General features: G+C 40.1%; 1 protein-coding gene across 1 annotated transcript; it reads left to right on the top strand.

Annotated features, from left to right (window-relative positions):
* Positions 1 to 4,335: 4,335 nt before the first annotated feature.
* Positions 4,336 to 16,339, top strand: PLK4 (polo like kinase 4). Its single transcript, XM_056490038.1, has 16 exons — positions 4,336 to 4,524; positions 4,984 to 5,079; positions 5,540 to 5,635; positions 5,731 to 5,845; positions 6,235 to 7,267; positions 8,815 to 8,915; positions 10,105 to 10,478; positions 10,915 to 11,019; positions 11,403 to 11,505; positions 11,957 to 12,106; positions 12,484 to 12,614; positions 13,006 to 13,097; positions 13,326 to 13,464; positions 14,263 to 14,400; positions 15,292 to 15,398; positions 15,763 to 16,339. Exons 1-16 carry the CDS (start codon positions 4,495 to 4,497, stop codon positions 15,860 to 15,862), a joined length of 2,910 nt encoding a protein of 969 aa, XP_056346013.1. The 5' UTR covers positions 4,336 to 4,494; the 3' UTR covers positions 15,863 to 16,339.
* The last annotated feature ends 199 nt before the right edge of the window (positions 16,340 to 16,538 follow it).

The raw sequence follows: 16,538 nt of genomic DNA on the forward strand, positions 1-16,538 counted from the left end.
CTCCTGGCTCTGAACAGTCCATCACAGCATTCCCACCATGTACCCTAGAGCATATCCAAATGCCTCTTGAACTCTGTCAGGCTTGGCGTCATGGCCACTTCCATGGGGAGCTTGTTCAGACACCCTCTGGGTGAAGAACCTTTTCTTATTATCCAACCTAACTCCCCTGACACAGCTTCAAGCCATTCCCTCGGGTATGAAGGTAGCCAGCTAAAACTCTCAAGGAATTAAAAACACAGCCACGATGCAAGGCTAATGGTATTTCCATCAAAATACTGAAAGACATTGTGAGGCCCCTAAATTTCATATTTTGCCTGAAAACCAGCTCTGAACTGTAATATCCTAACACTGCCTCAAAGGACTGGCTCAGTGCAGTTTCAGGGAGAAACGAGCTGCTTGCAGAATAAAAACTATTCACAGGGACTGTGTTTGTCACAGAGCTTCTGAAACAAGTGTCCCTGTGATCATTACCATGGCTGCAACTAAATATTATCCTTTTCTTTCTCAGCTTAACTCTGTACTTCTTCATTTTCCCTACAAATATCAGTGTGCTCTTCCTTTTATAAGGTTGATTAGATTTTCAGTAGTGCTGAAGTATTTGCAATTACAAAGAAAAAAATGACACTTTCTACAGCAAATACAATGTTTAAAAACTACTCATCAAGAGCATTTTACTTGCAAATTTCTTCAGAAAATGGCCTTACCCTCACATGAGAGGACACTCCAGGAATAAAACTGAACATTTTATAAGCATTGAACAGACAAAAGTAAACATACTACTTATGCTTCTGAAGGATAGTGAATTTAAGTGATTCATTCAAGTCACAAAATATCTACTGCAAGGGCAAAACATGCTACAAGGCATCTGGAAAATCTTGCACAGTGGTTTGTGTCCGGCTCAGGAACAGGGCACAATCTGGGGCTGTGTTCCATACAGTAATAAATACAGACACCTACAACAGAGACACCAGCCATATTAGCAAATCATTCCAACCACCTCATTGTTTCCATAACACAGCCATGATGTCAGCCTGGCTCTAGTGCTAAATCACTGACTAAGCTCACCCTTGGTATCAACAGAGACAGGCTCGACTATACCACAAAAATTCTGCAGCTTCATTAAGATGGACAAAAGATCTGAGGGGGAAAAATCTTATGCTGGCATAAATGGTAAAGTACCACTGGGCTACCAGATGCTGCCATTACAGTCCAACACAACCAATGAAAACAAAATACCCATCTATCTTTGACAGCATTAACACAAGCAGCACAATATTCTGGTAGCATAGACGTAAGGCCACTGCTGCAGGGCCAGTAACTTGATAGGAGGGTTCAAAGTTGGAATGTCCATACAAATGTGTTAGTCACTGCAACAAAGCCTTCTGCCACACCAAGGATTTTACTCAAAACAGATTATATTTAATAACCAGCTTCTAAGAAACAATCATTCTTTCAACAAAATTATTTTTTGTTCACTTACATTACAAATTACTTCCCTCCAGCCACACCCCTCAGCTAAGGATGAAACATGTTGTCACTTTTACAGATGAGTAGACTGAATCACATGGGTAACTGGTCTGACTAGTTTCTTAAAGATACAGATTTAAATTAAAAATTCCTTCTCTGAAATAAATTGAATTTCACTACCAAAGAATTAGAGGAGGCGAGGAAACAATTTTTTCCACATCTTTTTTCCTTGATCAGCACAGCAGTGACACAGTCAGTTCCAGAATGAAAAAGTTTTCAGTGATTTTTTTTCTGTCTGAAACCTGTTCCCTCTGGAGAACTTACCATCCTACAGACAGCCCTTTCCTATGTGAGGCAAAGCATCAAAAGTGATCCCAGTCTCAAGATATTTGGTCAACTCCCAGCCTGTCTCAACACAAAGATTCTGCCATCTGAATTCACATTTCCTCTGAGCCTGCTGAAGAGAGAAATGTTATTCTCCTGAGCAGTCACAAGAGAAATCTGAAGTGGAGAAAGTTTTTAAAACAAAACAAACAAACAAACAAACAAAATCATACACCTGGGCTACTGAAAGTGAAAGCAGAGACAGTATGCACTGTAGCTATGCTACTGTTAGTCAGACTTAAGCAATAAACATGCCATGGAAAGTTCTCAAGGAAACCAGTCTGATCTCCCTGGTAGGAGAGAATATCAGGGAGGAGAACTAAGAGCTCAATAATTAAATCTGAGCATAGGCTTTTGCTTAAGAAAGGAGTTTCAAAGCTAAGCTTTGAACACCCTATTCATGTGCCTCCAAACTTCAGGCACATTGCAAATATACCCCTGCCAGTCTGAAACTGCCTTGAGTTCTATTGCAGCCACAGCAGCACAAAGCTCAACACAGGCCACTCAATTCTCAAACACAGGCTCAGCCTCAGGCTCCTGTAAAACCAGGCACACAGGGTTGTAAGAGTAGCGAAACAGATGTGCAGCAATTAACTCAAAGTAATTTTGAGACTGAACATCCATTAAGAAAACCCCAAAAACAAACAAACCAAATGTGAATTTCACTGGGGAAAAAAAACAAACCAAAACAAAACATTATTCTGTTTTTTCCTCCTATTCAATATGTGTAAGGCTGTTCACTGTTGAGCTGCAAATGTAACGGAAGAAATATAACATCCCTGCTTTTGAAAAATTTAAATCCTAACCTAGGAATCAAATCGTACCTTTGTACAAAACGATACAATTTCTCTAATTTCAATGGAACTACAGCTGCTTATGTTTAGAGCTGAAAATAGTCCACTACAGTTTCTGTCCTTGGAAAATGCTGTCCTATGATTGCTTCAGAGGAGTTGCATGGTCTAAGTAGGCACTTCAAATTTATTTTCAGCCAAGATGATGTGAAATAATCACATTCATTTAATTAGTGATTGGTTCTATTGCTAAAACTGACAGAAATCTTATTCTATTTTCCTAAGCTCCTCTTATTTTAAAGGAACCAGAAGCTGAGGCTGCAATAGCCCAGCAGCTCCATGAATGTCACAGATTGTCTAGGATCTCAGGAATGCAGACCCAAAACTTTTAAGGAGTTTTCCTCCAAGCTTCAGCATACTCAAGACACGGAGGTTTTGTTCTCACAAATTTTGGCCCAGTGCCTTTTAAGATAAAGTATGTGACTGGAAATTCCTTTTTCTGTAAGATGTACTTATTGCAATTATGACATGACTACATTTAACTTTAAAAGCAGGCTATGAAGACTGCAGACCACTGTTAACAGTGAACATCCAGCAAGTACATTCCAAAATTCATGATCAAACTGCTGAAATACCAGACTCAGAAAATCTGTTGACAGCTCCAAGCTGTGTGGTGCAGTGGACACGCTGGAGTGAAGCGATGCCATCCAGAGGGACCTTCACAGGCATGAGTGTGGCCCGAGGCAAACCTCACTAAGTCAAATAGATCCAAATGCCAGGTCCTACACCTGGATCATGGCAATCCCAGGAACACCAATAGGCTGGACAGAGAAGTGATTGAGAGCAACCCTGCAAAGAAAGACTTGGGTGTGATTGATGATTGATAAAAATCTCAGCATGAGCTGGCAGTGAGCCCTCACAGCCCAGAAAGCCAAGGAAATCCTGGGCTGCATCCAAAACAGCGGGTCAGAGGTGATTCTTTTCTGTGCTCTGGTAAGGCACCTGGAGTGCTGCTTACAGTTGTAGTGTCCCAACATAATGACACAGAAATGTTGGAGCGAGTCCAAATGAGGGTCACAAGGTTGATGAGAACTGGGGCACCTGCTCTGCGAGGACAGGCTGAGAAATTTGGGGCTGCTCAGCCTGGAGAAAGACTGAGTGGAGACCTCAGAGTAACCTTCCAGTACCTGAAGGGAGCCAATAAGGAAATGGGAAAGGGACTCTTCATCAGGAACTGTAGTGATCTGACAAGAAGTACTGGGTACAAATTGAAAAGGGGGAAACTGAGGTTAGTAAGTAATTTTTTACTGCGAGGGCGGTGAGACACCGGAGCAAGCTGCCCAGGGAGTTTGTGGGTGCCCCATGAGCCAGGAGGGGCAAGGCCCTAAGCAACTAGATCTAAGGGGTGTATCCTTGCGCCTGGCAGCGGGAGTTGACACCAGACGACCTGCAGGATAAACCCTCAGCATTGTCTAGTACCCGCAAGCTGGGACGCCGCCGGCTGAGGCGACCCGCGCTCCCCTCACAGCGCACGCGCCCTAACGGCTGCCCGGGCACGCACGCACCGCGCCGCGCAGGCGCGGCAGCTCCGCCTCCCAGCCCGGCCGCGAGGGCCGCGCGCGCCGCTGCGTGGCGCGGTTGCGTCAGACGCAGCCTCGGCCCGGGGCGGGGCCTGGGGGTAACGGCGCGACTTTTCAAAATGTCGGCGGGGGGGGCGCGGAGCGGCCGCCGCCGGGCCCGGGAGCGAGCGGGGTTGCGCCGGGGCGGGCGGCCCGGGACGCCCTAATGGGCAACCGCGGCCCAGGCTCTCAGCACGACCGGTAGCGGGACCCGAGGGAGAGCGGCCGGCGCCATGGCGACCTGCATCGGCGAGAGGATAGAGGTGCGCCTCGGGGCCGGACGCGGGCTCGTCCCGCTCCCGGCGGGTGTTTGAGCGAGCGCGATTCCTCCCGCGCCTTCGCCCCCGTCCCCACGTGTTTGTGGGGAGCGGCGGCTCCCCGGGCGCTGCCATGGCAGCTGGGGCGGGTGTATCCCGCGTCCCGGGAGCCGCGGCGGGAGAGGCGGCGGGAAGGCGGCCCGGCCGCGCCGCCCCGGGCAGCGCCAGTGCAGTTCTGGCTGCAGGATGCGGCGGGGGTGGCTGTGCGGCCCTGCCGGGCTCCGCCGCCCGGCCCCGGAGAGCTCCCTGCAGGTACACCCGGGCCGCCTCGGGGTTTGCCCGCATCTCGGGGGTGTGTGGGCTCCCCACTGCTGGTGGTGGGAGGAGGGTTCGCATCGGGAGAGGCGCTGCGAAGCCTGGCTGACAAAGCCCCAGGCTAACGAGGCTGGTTTGTTCGGCTTGCAGGATTTCAAGGTGGGGAACCTCCTGGGGAAGGGCTCTTTCGCAGGGGTCTACAGAGCAGTATCCCTGAAAACCGGCCTGGAAGTGGCCATCAAAATGGTAAGCAGCCGGCCAAGGAAGTATCCGTCTCCTTAGAGACCAAATGCGAAGTTGCAGCAGGTTATGCTGCAGGGGTTATGCAGTTGGGCATTGAGGTTTAAGTTGAATGTTTGTATATAACGGATATAAAGATTGTGAGTCGATCCTGAAAGATGCACCACAACCAAATAGACTTGGTAATTAATATAAATGCTTTTGAGTGGTGATTATATTTAGCTTATCTGCATAGCAAAATCAGATTTAGGTTTCTTTGCTTAATTACTTCAGAAAAATTAGTAAGTGTTAGTATTGATAATGTTAACACTTGAATGCTTTCACTTGTGGTGTTCCTCCAATCTATCTATTATACTTGTTCATTAAAAGTGTAATTAAGTTGAACTATGTGAAAACTTGCTTATACTTAAAAACTGTCAGGCAAGTATATACAGAATATCTAAGTTACACTGTGATCTACTTACAGATAGACAAAAAAGCCATGCACAAAGTTGGAATGGTACAGAGGGTTCAGAATGAGGTGAAAATACATTGTCAGCTAAAGCATCCATCTATACTCGAGGTAAGACCCGTGGGGTTTGTAGAGAGGGCTGTACATGGGACTTGCTGCATAGTCTGCAAAATGGAATTTCGTTTTTTCCTTGTTTTATGTTACAGCTTTATAACTATTTTGAAGATAGCAACTACGTATACTTGATACTTGAGATCTGTCACAATGGTGAAATGAGCAGATACATAAAGAACAGAAAGAAACCCTTTTCAGAAGATGAAGGTGAGGTTTTTTTGGGTTTGTGGAACCCTCTGCATTAATGTTTTGGCTCACTCAATAAATATTTAATTCTAGGGGAAGAGTATTTAAAGCTGTCATCACAATTTCTATACCTTAAAGTCTTGTGCAAGTGATAGTCTAGAGATTAATTATTATTATGCGTATATTCACTTGCATTTCTATATGCATTTGTTTCTGTGCTATTTGGCGTATAAAAAGATGGTGATCTTAGAAGGCAGAGACAGCTGGAAGGTAGAGCTTACCTTTGTATTTAGAATTGTGTTGAAATGTGGGTCAAGACTGGGAAGGAAGGGACAGGAAAACTCAGCTGAGTTATTTTCAGAGCTATGACTTCAAATATAAGACTGTAACATCCGCTTTTGTTTTGACAGCACGACACTTCTTGCACCAGATTATCACGGGTATGCTGTACCTCCATTCCCATGGAATATTGCACCGAGACCTCACCCTCTCCAATATCTTACTCACCAGTAACATGAACGTCAAGATTGCTGACTTTGGCTTGGCGACTCAGCTGAAGATGCCTCATGAGAAGCATTACACCATGTGTGGAACTCCCAATTACATTTCTCCCGAGATAGCCACGAGGAGCCCGCACGGGCTGGAGTCGGATGTGTGGTCTCTGGGCTGTATGTTCTATACCCTTCTCATTGGAAAGCCGCCTTTTGACACGGACACGGTCAGGAACACGCTGAATAAAGTGGTGCTGGCAGATTATGAAATGCCAGCCTTCTTGTCGAGAGAGGCACAGGACCTCATTCACAGGTTACTGCGCAAAAACCCGGCAGATCGCTTGAGTCTTTCCTCAGTGTTGGATCATCCTTTTATGTCCAGGGGTAGCTCTGCACGGAGCAGAGACTTGGGAACCTCAGAAGATTCCATGGACAGTGGGAATGCCACCATCTCTACAACCTTCACGGGCTCTTCCAGCATCAGTACCAGTGGTAGCTTGAAGGAAAAGAAGAAGCTGTTAGTTGGACAGCCACTCCCAAATAAAATTACTTTTTTTCCTACAAACAAGAATTCCAGTAATAATTCATCAGGTGATGGAAGCGGTTCTTTCCGACAGTGGGGAATTCAGGGAAAGGAAGTTGGTGTAAGTGGCAGGGGAAGAACCATGCAGCCTGATGAAGAGAGGCCACATTCCCGCTATCTCCGAAGAGCCCACTCCTCAGACAGGTCTGGCACATCCCACAGCCAGACTCAAGGCATTTCCAGCATCATGGATCGATGTCACTCTTTGGAAGTGCTTTCCAAGCCTAAAATAGGAACAAGGGAAAACACAGAATACTTTTCACCTGCCAACAGCTATACTGATATAGGAGAAATATTTAAGGAGAAGACTTCTAGTACTTCTGGTTCTTTTGAAGAGCAGATATCCCCACCTGTAAAAGATCAACAACAGTAAGAATCAGTTTTTTATTCAGACGAAATTTAGAGCTCTGTTATTGTCTTCTTTCCACTTGCAAGTTGATTATTTCTTTCCCCACAGTAATTGTAGTAGAGAGCATTACTAATTGTTCTTTGTAGAAGAGACAGATGAGGGGAGAAGGCATTCAAAGTGCAACTATCAACATCTTTTGTACTTGCTGATCTCTTGAGGTGATTTTTTTTTTTATTTATGCTTAGAGAGGATAAAACAAAAATTTAGTAAAGATTAGGCAGTAGATTATGAATGTGGGGTACCAGAAAGGAAAGTGTCAATCATAGATAATTATCTGAAATTGAGTTCTGTACTTATTTGTACCTTCTTTGTGAAAACCCTGGCTTCTTTCTATAGACTTTTCATGAGCAGAATATCAAAAGAACATTTTCTGTTTTAATGTAAGGACTTCCAAATCTTAGTTTCTTCATTTCTCTCTACATTAAGACCTGGCATAATTTCCTATCTTTTTTCTTTGCAAATCAGTTCAATTAAAAGACAAACAAGCACTTTCCTATAAAAAAAGTAAATGGAGTAAGAAGTTTTTCTTGACTGTCCTCAGGTGTTTGACATAAGCAGTTCAATGGGCATGCGCATTCTTTCTAGTTTGAGAAATGTTTGATGAATCAAAAATTTATGCAAATGTTACAGTAATGCTTACTTTTGTTCCCCATGACTTCATAAAGACACGCTGACTGTAAACATGAGAGAATATTGATGTGACTATCGGGTATCTTAATGGTTACAGCTTTTTTACATAGTTGATTATACGAAAGCCTCTTATACCTGTAGCTAGCTTGCACAGCAGTCTTATATGCAAGGTCCTAAGACTTGAATTGGATGGTTTGTATTCTGTGGTTTTGGGGTGGTTTTGGTGATAAATGAGCCTTTGCCAGTGATGAAGTAGTCATCATCACTACAAGAAAGTGCAGACAGGTTAAAGCTATGGAGATAAAAAAACTCACAGGAGCACAGTATGAATGAGTTTACAACAGATCAGTGACTGCAGTAACTGGTTTTGTGTATATTCTTTATCCTTCAATTGTATAGTGGATTATATGTTGAATTCACCTGTGGCTGCACATATGTCATCATCTAAAAAGCTGGTAAAAAAAAACCTTTATAATTTTTGGGATTGACTGTATATTATATAAATTCAGATTATCTTGTGTGGTAGGATTGGGATCTGTCAGCTGCATGTTTGTTATGCTGAGTGAGATAGGTGGGGGGTCAAGTGTGTCATGTCACCACTGTCTTCTCCAAGGCTGTGAATTAGGAGCTAGATGTAAGAACAGCTACTGCTGGCAGAATTATCATAACTTCTCATTCCATTTGGAATCTATTTTATTTTCCTATTCTTTACCCCATGAAATAGAAGCATGTTCTATGCTGCCTAGAGCTATATAATGCCATCTGCATTTCCTAAATGTTTTAAGTGTTGTGGTTTCTGCAGCTGTAGCATTGTAACTTTTGTTGTGCAAGTATCTTTGATGCAATCTTGATTAGGTGTGTAACTTTTATTTTGTAGCTCTAATTATCTGTGCCCAGTGAAGCCCCAGGTTGGTTTGTTAGAGCAGAAGTCCCAGGCTGAGACGATGCAGCAGTGGCTTGGAAGCATGCAAACAAATGGTGTGTTACTCATCACTTCTGTATTTTTGCACTCAAGTTAGTGACTTGTAATAGTTTCAGTGGGATTTTCTATTTGTTTTTATTTCTTTGTACATTAAATTTGAATACATAGTTTTCTAAAACAAGCTTGTTCTTTTCTACTGCTGTTGTAGCAAAAAAAAAACCACCAAAACAAAGACAAAGAAGAAACCAGAATTTTAGACCCTGACATAATTACTCAGTTGTGTAAATGTGTCAGTTGAAATATATGACAAAATATTAGCAGGTGACTTGAAAGCCCTGTTAATTTAGTTGTGCTAATACAACTCAATAAGATGAGACCTCAATGAATAAGAAAGATAATAAGGCTGCAGAAGGATGGGTGGAGGAAAGGACAAAGACACAGAAGGGAAGGAGGTATTCTTTGTTGTGCATCATATTACATCATTTGCAAATAGTGTAATTTAATCATAAGAATAAACCATAAATCCATTCTGGCTTTTTTTGATTGATATTACTGGACTCCTTCCCTTCCTATCTACAGGGAATTGGAATCAGAGAACATATGGTCTGAATAATGATATGTAATTTTTGGTCTCTTCTCAACTGTTCAGCCACACAGCAGGAGTTCAATAGTGATGTGGGTGAGGTGAAAGTTGATCAAGAGCTTAAATATCAAAATTAGGAAAGGTTAAATATAAAAACAGATGTTTAAAAGAAATAAATACAAGGATTTTAAAAATAAAACAAGGGATTTGGAGTATGTATTTAACATTTTGAGTACTAAAACCTCTGGCAGATGGTAAAACACTAGTTAGATAAATTGGAGCTTATATGAAATTTGCTACTAGTGGTTATCTGAATGATAAATAAGCTGTTTTTCAACAGATTAAACTAATTCTTGTATAAGAATCTATTTGAAGTCTTGGTATTGTGTTTATAAGTTCTTAAAAATTATTTGATGTATAAAAACCTAAGACCATCATAACTGAAATAAAGGAACATCTTATTTTAAGTAATATTGGAATTTTGCTAGCACTGGTATTGATGGTACTAAAAGGCCTGATGATTTGGACTGAGGATTAAAGAAATCCCATTCTTCCCTTAACTAAGCCTTTTAAGACAATCCCTTGAAAAGCTTTTAAAGCTATACTAGAATTTTTTCCTTCTGGCTATGACTCTGAATCTCCAATGTTTGTGATGCTTTCAGTTCCTCTGAGACCACCTGCAGACCTGACTGGCAAGACTAACACACATGGAGGTTTTCGGTACCATCTGGATCTGCAGCAGGATGCACCAAGAAATGCATGGAACACCTTAAAAGATATAAGGAATCAGGATGCATCTGGTGACTGTCCACATTCTTTAAATCAGAGAAACCCAAAGACATGCATCCCTGGAGTTCTCTGCAAAAATGAGAAAATTGAACCATCTCCTACATGTGGCGTTTGGTCAGCTCCGGAACAAAACCAAACCTGGGGCCAAGAACCATCAGCACACCAGAAACCTACACTGCGAAGTGTTGTGTCACCTCTCACTGCTCACAGGCTGAAACCCATCAGGCAAAAAACCAAAAATGCAATGGTAAGTATCAGTTCTAAAAATGACAACAACTGAGGTGCTTAATGTAGTGTGACTGTCTCTTAAAAATCACTTGGTAGAATAGAAACATGTGTTTTTAGGAAACTTAATTGAGAGTAATTTAATTAAAAATCATATTAATAAAATGCATCTTAATTTTTGTATAGAGAATACTTAGAAGCATAATAGGGCAGACCTGTCTGTGTTTGACTTGTCACTTAAGAAGCCTCTCCCTAAGTTACCATCTTGATACCCTTCAGTCATCTTGCAGTGCTGTTTGAAATAAAATTAGCACTAATCACAAAAGTTACCATAACAAGCATTTATCAGCTTGAAGTGCAGAAAAAAGGAGAGCATTTGTGGAAAAAAAAAAGTAGTGCCTTACCTTTTGCAGAAAGTAAGGGTCTTTTTGTTTAACTTAAATATTTATATATTTTAGGTGAGCATTCTAGATACTGGGGAAGTGTGTATGGAGTTTCTGAAAGAACACCGCTCACAGGAACTTGTGAAAGAAGTTCTCAGAATATCTTGTGATGGAAATGTGGTGAGTATATTTTTGATTTCTTAACTGTTGTATAAAGTGCCTAGAGTTCATTCAGAGCTGTTTTTTATTTTTTTCTTTTAAAATTATTATTTCTTTTGAAATCCACTGTTTATATATGCATAAGTGTAAACTTTGCCCCTTTATAACAAAGCCATATAAATGTAGGGAGCAAGCAATTATTTCAGAGAAAAATTGGACTTGACTTTTGGAATAGGTGAAGTATTTGTGAAAAAGTGCTCCTGTTAAGTAATTACTTAGAGGAATAGAGCTTTCACGGTAAATCATAGTAATTAATTAAAATGTGAATTAATTCCATACCTGTTAAAAGTGCAGAGTGCTGTAGTAAGTTGCAACTACACACAATTTTTGTTCCCTTTTTGTAGATTGCAGTTTATCATCCAAATGAAGGAAGAGGTTTCCTTCTTGATGACAGACCTCCTGCTCCTCCTGAAGGCATCTGCACATATAATTTTGACAACTTGCCAGGTAAGCTGAAATTTATTTTAAAATTTTGATGATTAATGTGACATTTTAAGTGAATCTCGTGACTTTATAGCTTTTATCTATTACTTTTCAGATAACTCTGAAGTAAATCTCCTTTCAGAATTAGATTCAAACTACAGTTTAACTGGAAAATGTTTTGAAACTTCACAAGGAAGTATAACCCACAGGTTTTGATTCCTTTTATATAGAAGTTTTAAGGAGTCTCCCCTTTACAATGTAGTGTACAAAAATTAAAGCTCTTGTAATTTTTTCTTCATTCATATTGGGAGCTATTGTTGCAAATAAGTCAGTTTCTTTAAACATACCTGTTAAGTACTTAAATATTACTCACAACCTTAAGCTACCAAATACATAATTGAAATGACTTCTCTTCAAGCTGGTGCACAGTGTTTAATCTGCTAAATTCTAAATTTTTAAAAATTTTCTTTTTTAGAAAAGTACTGGAAAAAATACCAGTATGCAGCTAAGTTTGTGCAGTTGGTGAGAACAAAAACCCCCAAAGTGACATTTTATACAAGATATGCCAAGTGCATGTTGATGGAAAATTCACCCCCTGCAGATGTTGAAATTTGTTTTTATGATGGTATGTATTAATTTTTGCAGTTATACAAATAGGTATATCATTATTTTAGGGCTGCACTAAAATACTGCCTAACACTAAACAACTACCACTCTGGTTTGAAGAAAATAGTGCACTATAAGCTGTTTTTTGGACACTCTGCCTCTATTCTAGCACTTGTAGATTAGCTGATTCTTTAATTCCTTACTGATATCTTCTTCAGGAAGCGCATGTTGCAAAAGTGTTATTGAAATTTTACTATGGTTTATTCATGAGCTCTTCTTTACATCTACCTTTGATTGTTAACCAGCTTAGTAAGAGGCATGTTCCTGCTCCAAGCCTTCCATGGTTGACTGTTATTTTATACAGCTCACACTGAAAGTGTTCCCATTTTCTTGCAGGAACAAAGATCCATAAGACAGCTGGAATAACTCGTGTGATTGAAAAGTCAGGGAAATCCTTCACTTTGAAAGGAGAAAGCGAAGGAGGGTTGAAGAAGGAAATCCAGGCTTACGTGGATCATGCAAATGAGGTAAGCTTATTTTACATGGGCCTTTTCCAGTGCAAAGCAACTTCCTGAAAATTCAGTTTCTCTTTCACAAATGTGCTTCCTGTGTTGCTTTCCATGTTTTTCATTACACAATTAAGGAGGGACAATGGTGTTTTTTAGGAAGAGCAAGTATCAGAGTAGAGGTAATGGTTGCAATCCCTCACAAGGAAGACAGAGAAAATTCTTACTACTGTGTAAAGCAGGTTTGCCTGTCTGGTGAAAAGATTAAACACAACAGATGAAACTGCTTTATACAGCTTAAAAAATTCAGTACCTTTGAAATTTCCTTGTGTAGGTTCAGTTTCCACAGTAAATGTGTATGAAACAGTTCTATAATTCTCAATTTAAAATATTAATAAACTCCTCATTTCAGGGACATCGTACATGCCTTGCATTGGAATCTGCTATTTTGGAAGAAGAGAAATGGAGTGGAAGTGCTCCATTTTTTCCAATAATCGTTGGAAGGTAATATCTTTAAGTTCAAAATACTGAGGTGTTTGAATATTTATGTATTTATTGACTATTTATTGAATACTTATGGATTTGAACTGAAAAACAGTTCTGCAGAAGACTCCTGCCATCAGGTGCTTTGGATGGTCCATGGTAAAATGAAGGAAGAGCTATGTCTCCTCACTTATTTCTTTAATCCCTTTTGGACAGACCTTTTCCCCATTTTTCTCATTATTTTTCCAGAAAACCTGGTAATACTGGATCACCACAGGCTGTAGCACCTCCACTGGTGGACAAGACAAACTATTCAAAAGAAGTTGTGGCATTGGATAGAAATAAAACTGCCAGTTCTAATCCAGTTCAGACTCCAAACTGTGCTCCTGTAAGTACACAAGGATGTATCATGGAGACCAATCTCTCATATTGCTGTTTTACTTGAATTAATGTATGGGCATAGGCTTTTATTAGCTATTTGTGAGCATACTGACTAGACATGCTAACTTTGATTTCAACTAACTTTTGATATCTGGATTTAAGAGCATCTGAAAAATCAGAACACTTCAAAACGTTACCACAAATGCCTCCTGGGAACAGAGTTTAAAAATTACTTCCTCGTGTTAGACAGCAGAGTCTTCAGTTTGAGAGCACTGATGTGCCCTTGGTGCTGTATAACAAATGGAGTCACAAAGGGTGTTGGCACTTGATGTTGTTCTGAAATAATCAAGTGTTAGTGTGTATATAAAAAAAGGGTAAGTGAAGATACACGTGTAGCCAATAAGGCTTTGTGAGCACTTTCATCTGGTTTCTTTAAAGGGCCCACCAAGTTTTGGTTCCTTAGAAAACTTCCTCAGCTGACTGAATTATACTGGAGTCTTGGCACACTAAGTTTGTATTGTGAGTTTCATTGAATATACATCAATCTACATTTGTTGGATCTACATCTGTTTTGATTGTGTAGTTTGTGTCCCTAGTATAGAATCTGACCATTTCCACCTGCCTGAAGTGAATTGACAACAAAAAGTTGTATCCCTGTGGGATTTTTATACTGTAATGCTGGTTAAATGAAGCATAGAGGCTAAATCTGTCTGTATACATGAACAGGTGGCAATTGACCACTACAGTTCATCAGGAGGATTAATGAATGCCAAGGCTTTTAATTCTGTGCATCTCTGGGTTTTAGGTGGTGTCCTGTGAAAAGCCTATTCTGACTAACACTGTGGAAAAGATGTGTTCCTCTGTTCATCAAATGGAATGCAGTCCAAATTCAGCCCAACTTGTCAAGTCTGTTTTTGTGAAAAATGTTGGTTGGGCTTCTCAGGTGAGAAATTAATGAAGGAGGCATGTCTATTCTTTTTTCCTGCTAATTTGAGATATGTATTTTAAGTCATTAACTTTACATTAACTTTAAACTTGATTTGTGAGGAATCATTCAGTTCATCATCCACTACAGTTTAAGTCAAAATTTGTATGCAGAAGATACTTTTAAATAAATATCTTAGATAAAAACCATGGTGAGCTACATAAGTAGAAGAAACCAAAATAATAGTTCAATATCTCAGTTACTACAGTTTACCTGTGGCTATTATTGCCTATTTCAGTCTTTTGTCATTTAAGTTTGACTCTAATAAAAAACTGAAACTGTTTAACTTCTCTGGTCACTAATATAGATGCAAAGGTGTCATGACAGAGTTTTTAATAGAAATATACCAGATCTATACAAGAGAAATGCATCTTTCTCTACAACAGGAAAATCTTTTTTCTTGCAAAGCCATTTTCCCTCTGCTTTTCTGTTGGATAATCTTTAGGTTTAAAACATTGTTCTTAGCAATGCAGATAAAGTAAACTTCTTGTCCTAACAGAAAAAGTTCTCTTGATGTATATAAACTTCAAATTGTGTATAGCTGTGAACTCTCACAAATGGGCCTCTTTTTAGTGTTTGGCCCTTCATAAAATTTCTTTAGGAGTGGTTAAGGTAATTCTTTATCTGACACTGACAAGGATAACTAAAGCCAAGCATCTGAAACCTGAGCAAGTCAGCATGAGACTACTTCCTCTGAAGTAGTATCCATACAATCTTTAAAAGACTGACCAAAATACCTAAGTCCCTTCAGCAATTTTGAAAAGCTTTCAGCTTCTGTTATTAGCAAAGTTCTAGGTTTGTAATTTTGTATTTCATATGCTCAAACCACAATATAACTTCTCTCATCAGCTGACCAGTGGAGCAGTATGGGTTCAGTTCAATGATGGATCCCAGCTGGTAGCCCAAGCAGGTGTCTCTTCCATCACTTACACTTCTCCAGATGGCCATACAAGCAGGTGAGTCTGTTCCTGCCATAAAAACATCCAGGTAACTCAGTGCAAGGCTGTTGTACATCATGTAATTTTATAGCTGCTATTGATTTTGGTTTGTAAATTTTAAACCTTAGCATTGCCATCACTTGATGGTTGGTTAGCTTATGTAAGCTTATTAAATAAAGGCATGCACCCATAGCTGACTGAACTCTGGATCAGAAATGAACAAAACAAGCTGGGAATGCATCTCTTTGGTCTCCAGAGTACAGCCACTATTCATGCATAGTATTAAAAACAGAGAGGTCGAGGAAAGTAGTGTTTTGAAATTACTATTGTCATGAAATGAAACAAATTATTTAAGCATCTCTGTTTTTCTTTGCCACTCTAGGTATGGAGAAGATGATAAGTTGCCAGAATACATCAAAGAGAAGCTGCACTGTCTGTCTTCTATTCTTGTAATGTTTACCAATCCAGCTGGTCCTCACTGATTAAAGGAACTGGGTGTCACAGCATAAGACCTTAATAAACTCACTCACTGACTTCCCAGTAAGTGACTGATCTTACTCAGCTTATACAGAGATTCTTCCAGAATCTGGTAAAATGTTAGGAAGGGGAGAGTTACTTTGTGTAGCAAATTGTGTGTGAAGTATCATACAAAACATACTTTTCATTAAAGGGATGGATAAACTCGCTCAAGCAAAACTTTGAGGAACTTAGTTCTTGACTGCATTAAGTCTTTGGAAATAATCTTACTCCACTGCTTACTCAATGCCAATAGTCAAGGAAAATGCATCTGTGCTGTTCAAGTACTTTTATTTGTAAATAACTTATATTTTTATGTCTTACAAGTAATATATGTAAATATGTATATGTTTTATAACTCTGTTTTTATTTTTTGTAGCAGCAGCTTCCCTGCACAGGCGTGTTATAAAAAAAAAAAATAAATGCAGTGGTAATTGTCTGGATCCATTTATTTGTTTTATGGTCAGGTAATGGTTAAAGGAGAAGAGTTAATAACTTGAGGTGGTTTTACCTTGTACACATTGAGTAATACTTACAGCAACTGAAGTAGCATTAACAGTAGCTTTTCTCCCAAGCATTTGGCTTTAAGGGTGCTAACACTCCTGACGGTGCTTGTATCTGTGCTTAAATACTCAATGACTT

This window comes from Oenanthe melanoleuca, chromosome 4 (genome assembly GCF_029582105.1).
Source record: "Oenanthe melanoleuca isolate GR-GAL-2019-014 chromosome 4, OMel1.0, whole genome shotgun sequence".
Classification (NCBI taxonomy): Eukaryota; Metazoa; Chordata; class Aves; order Passeriformes; family Muscicapidae; genus Oenanthe; species Oenanthe melanoleuca.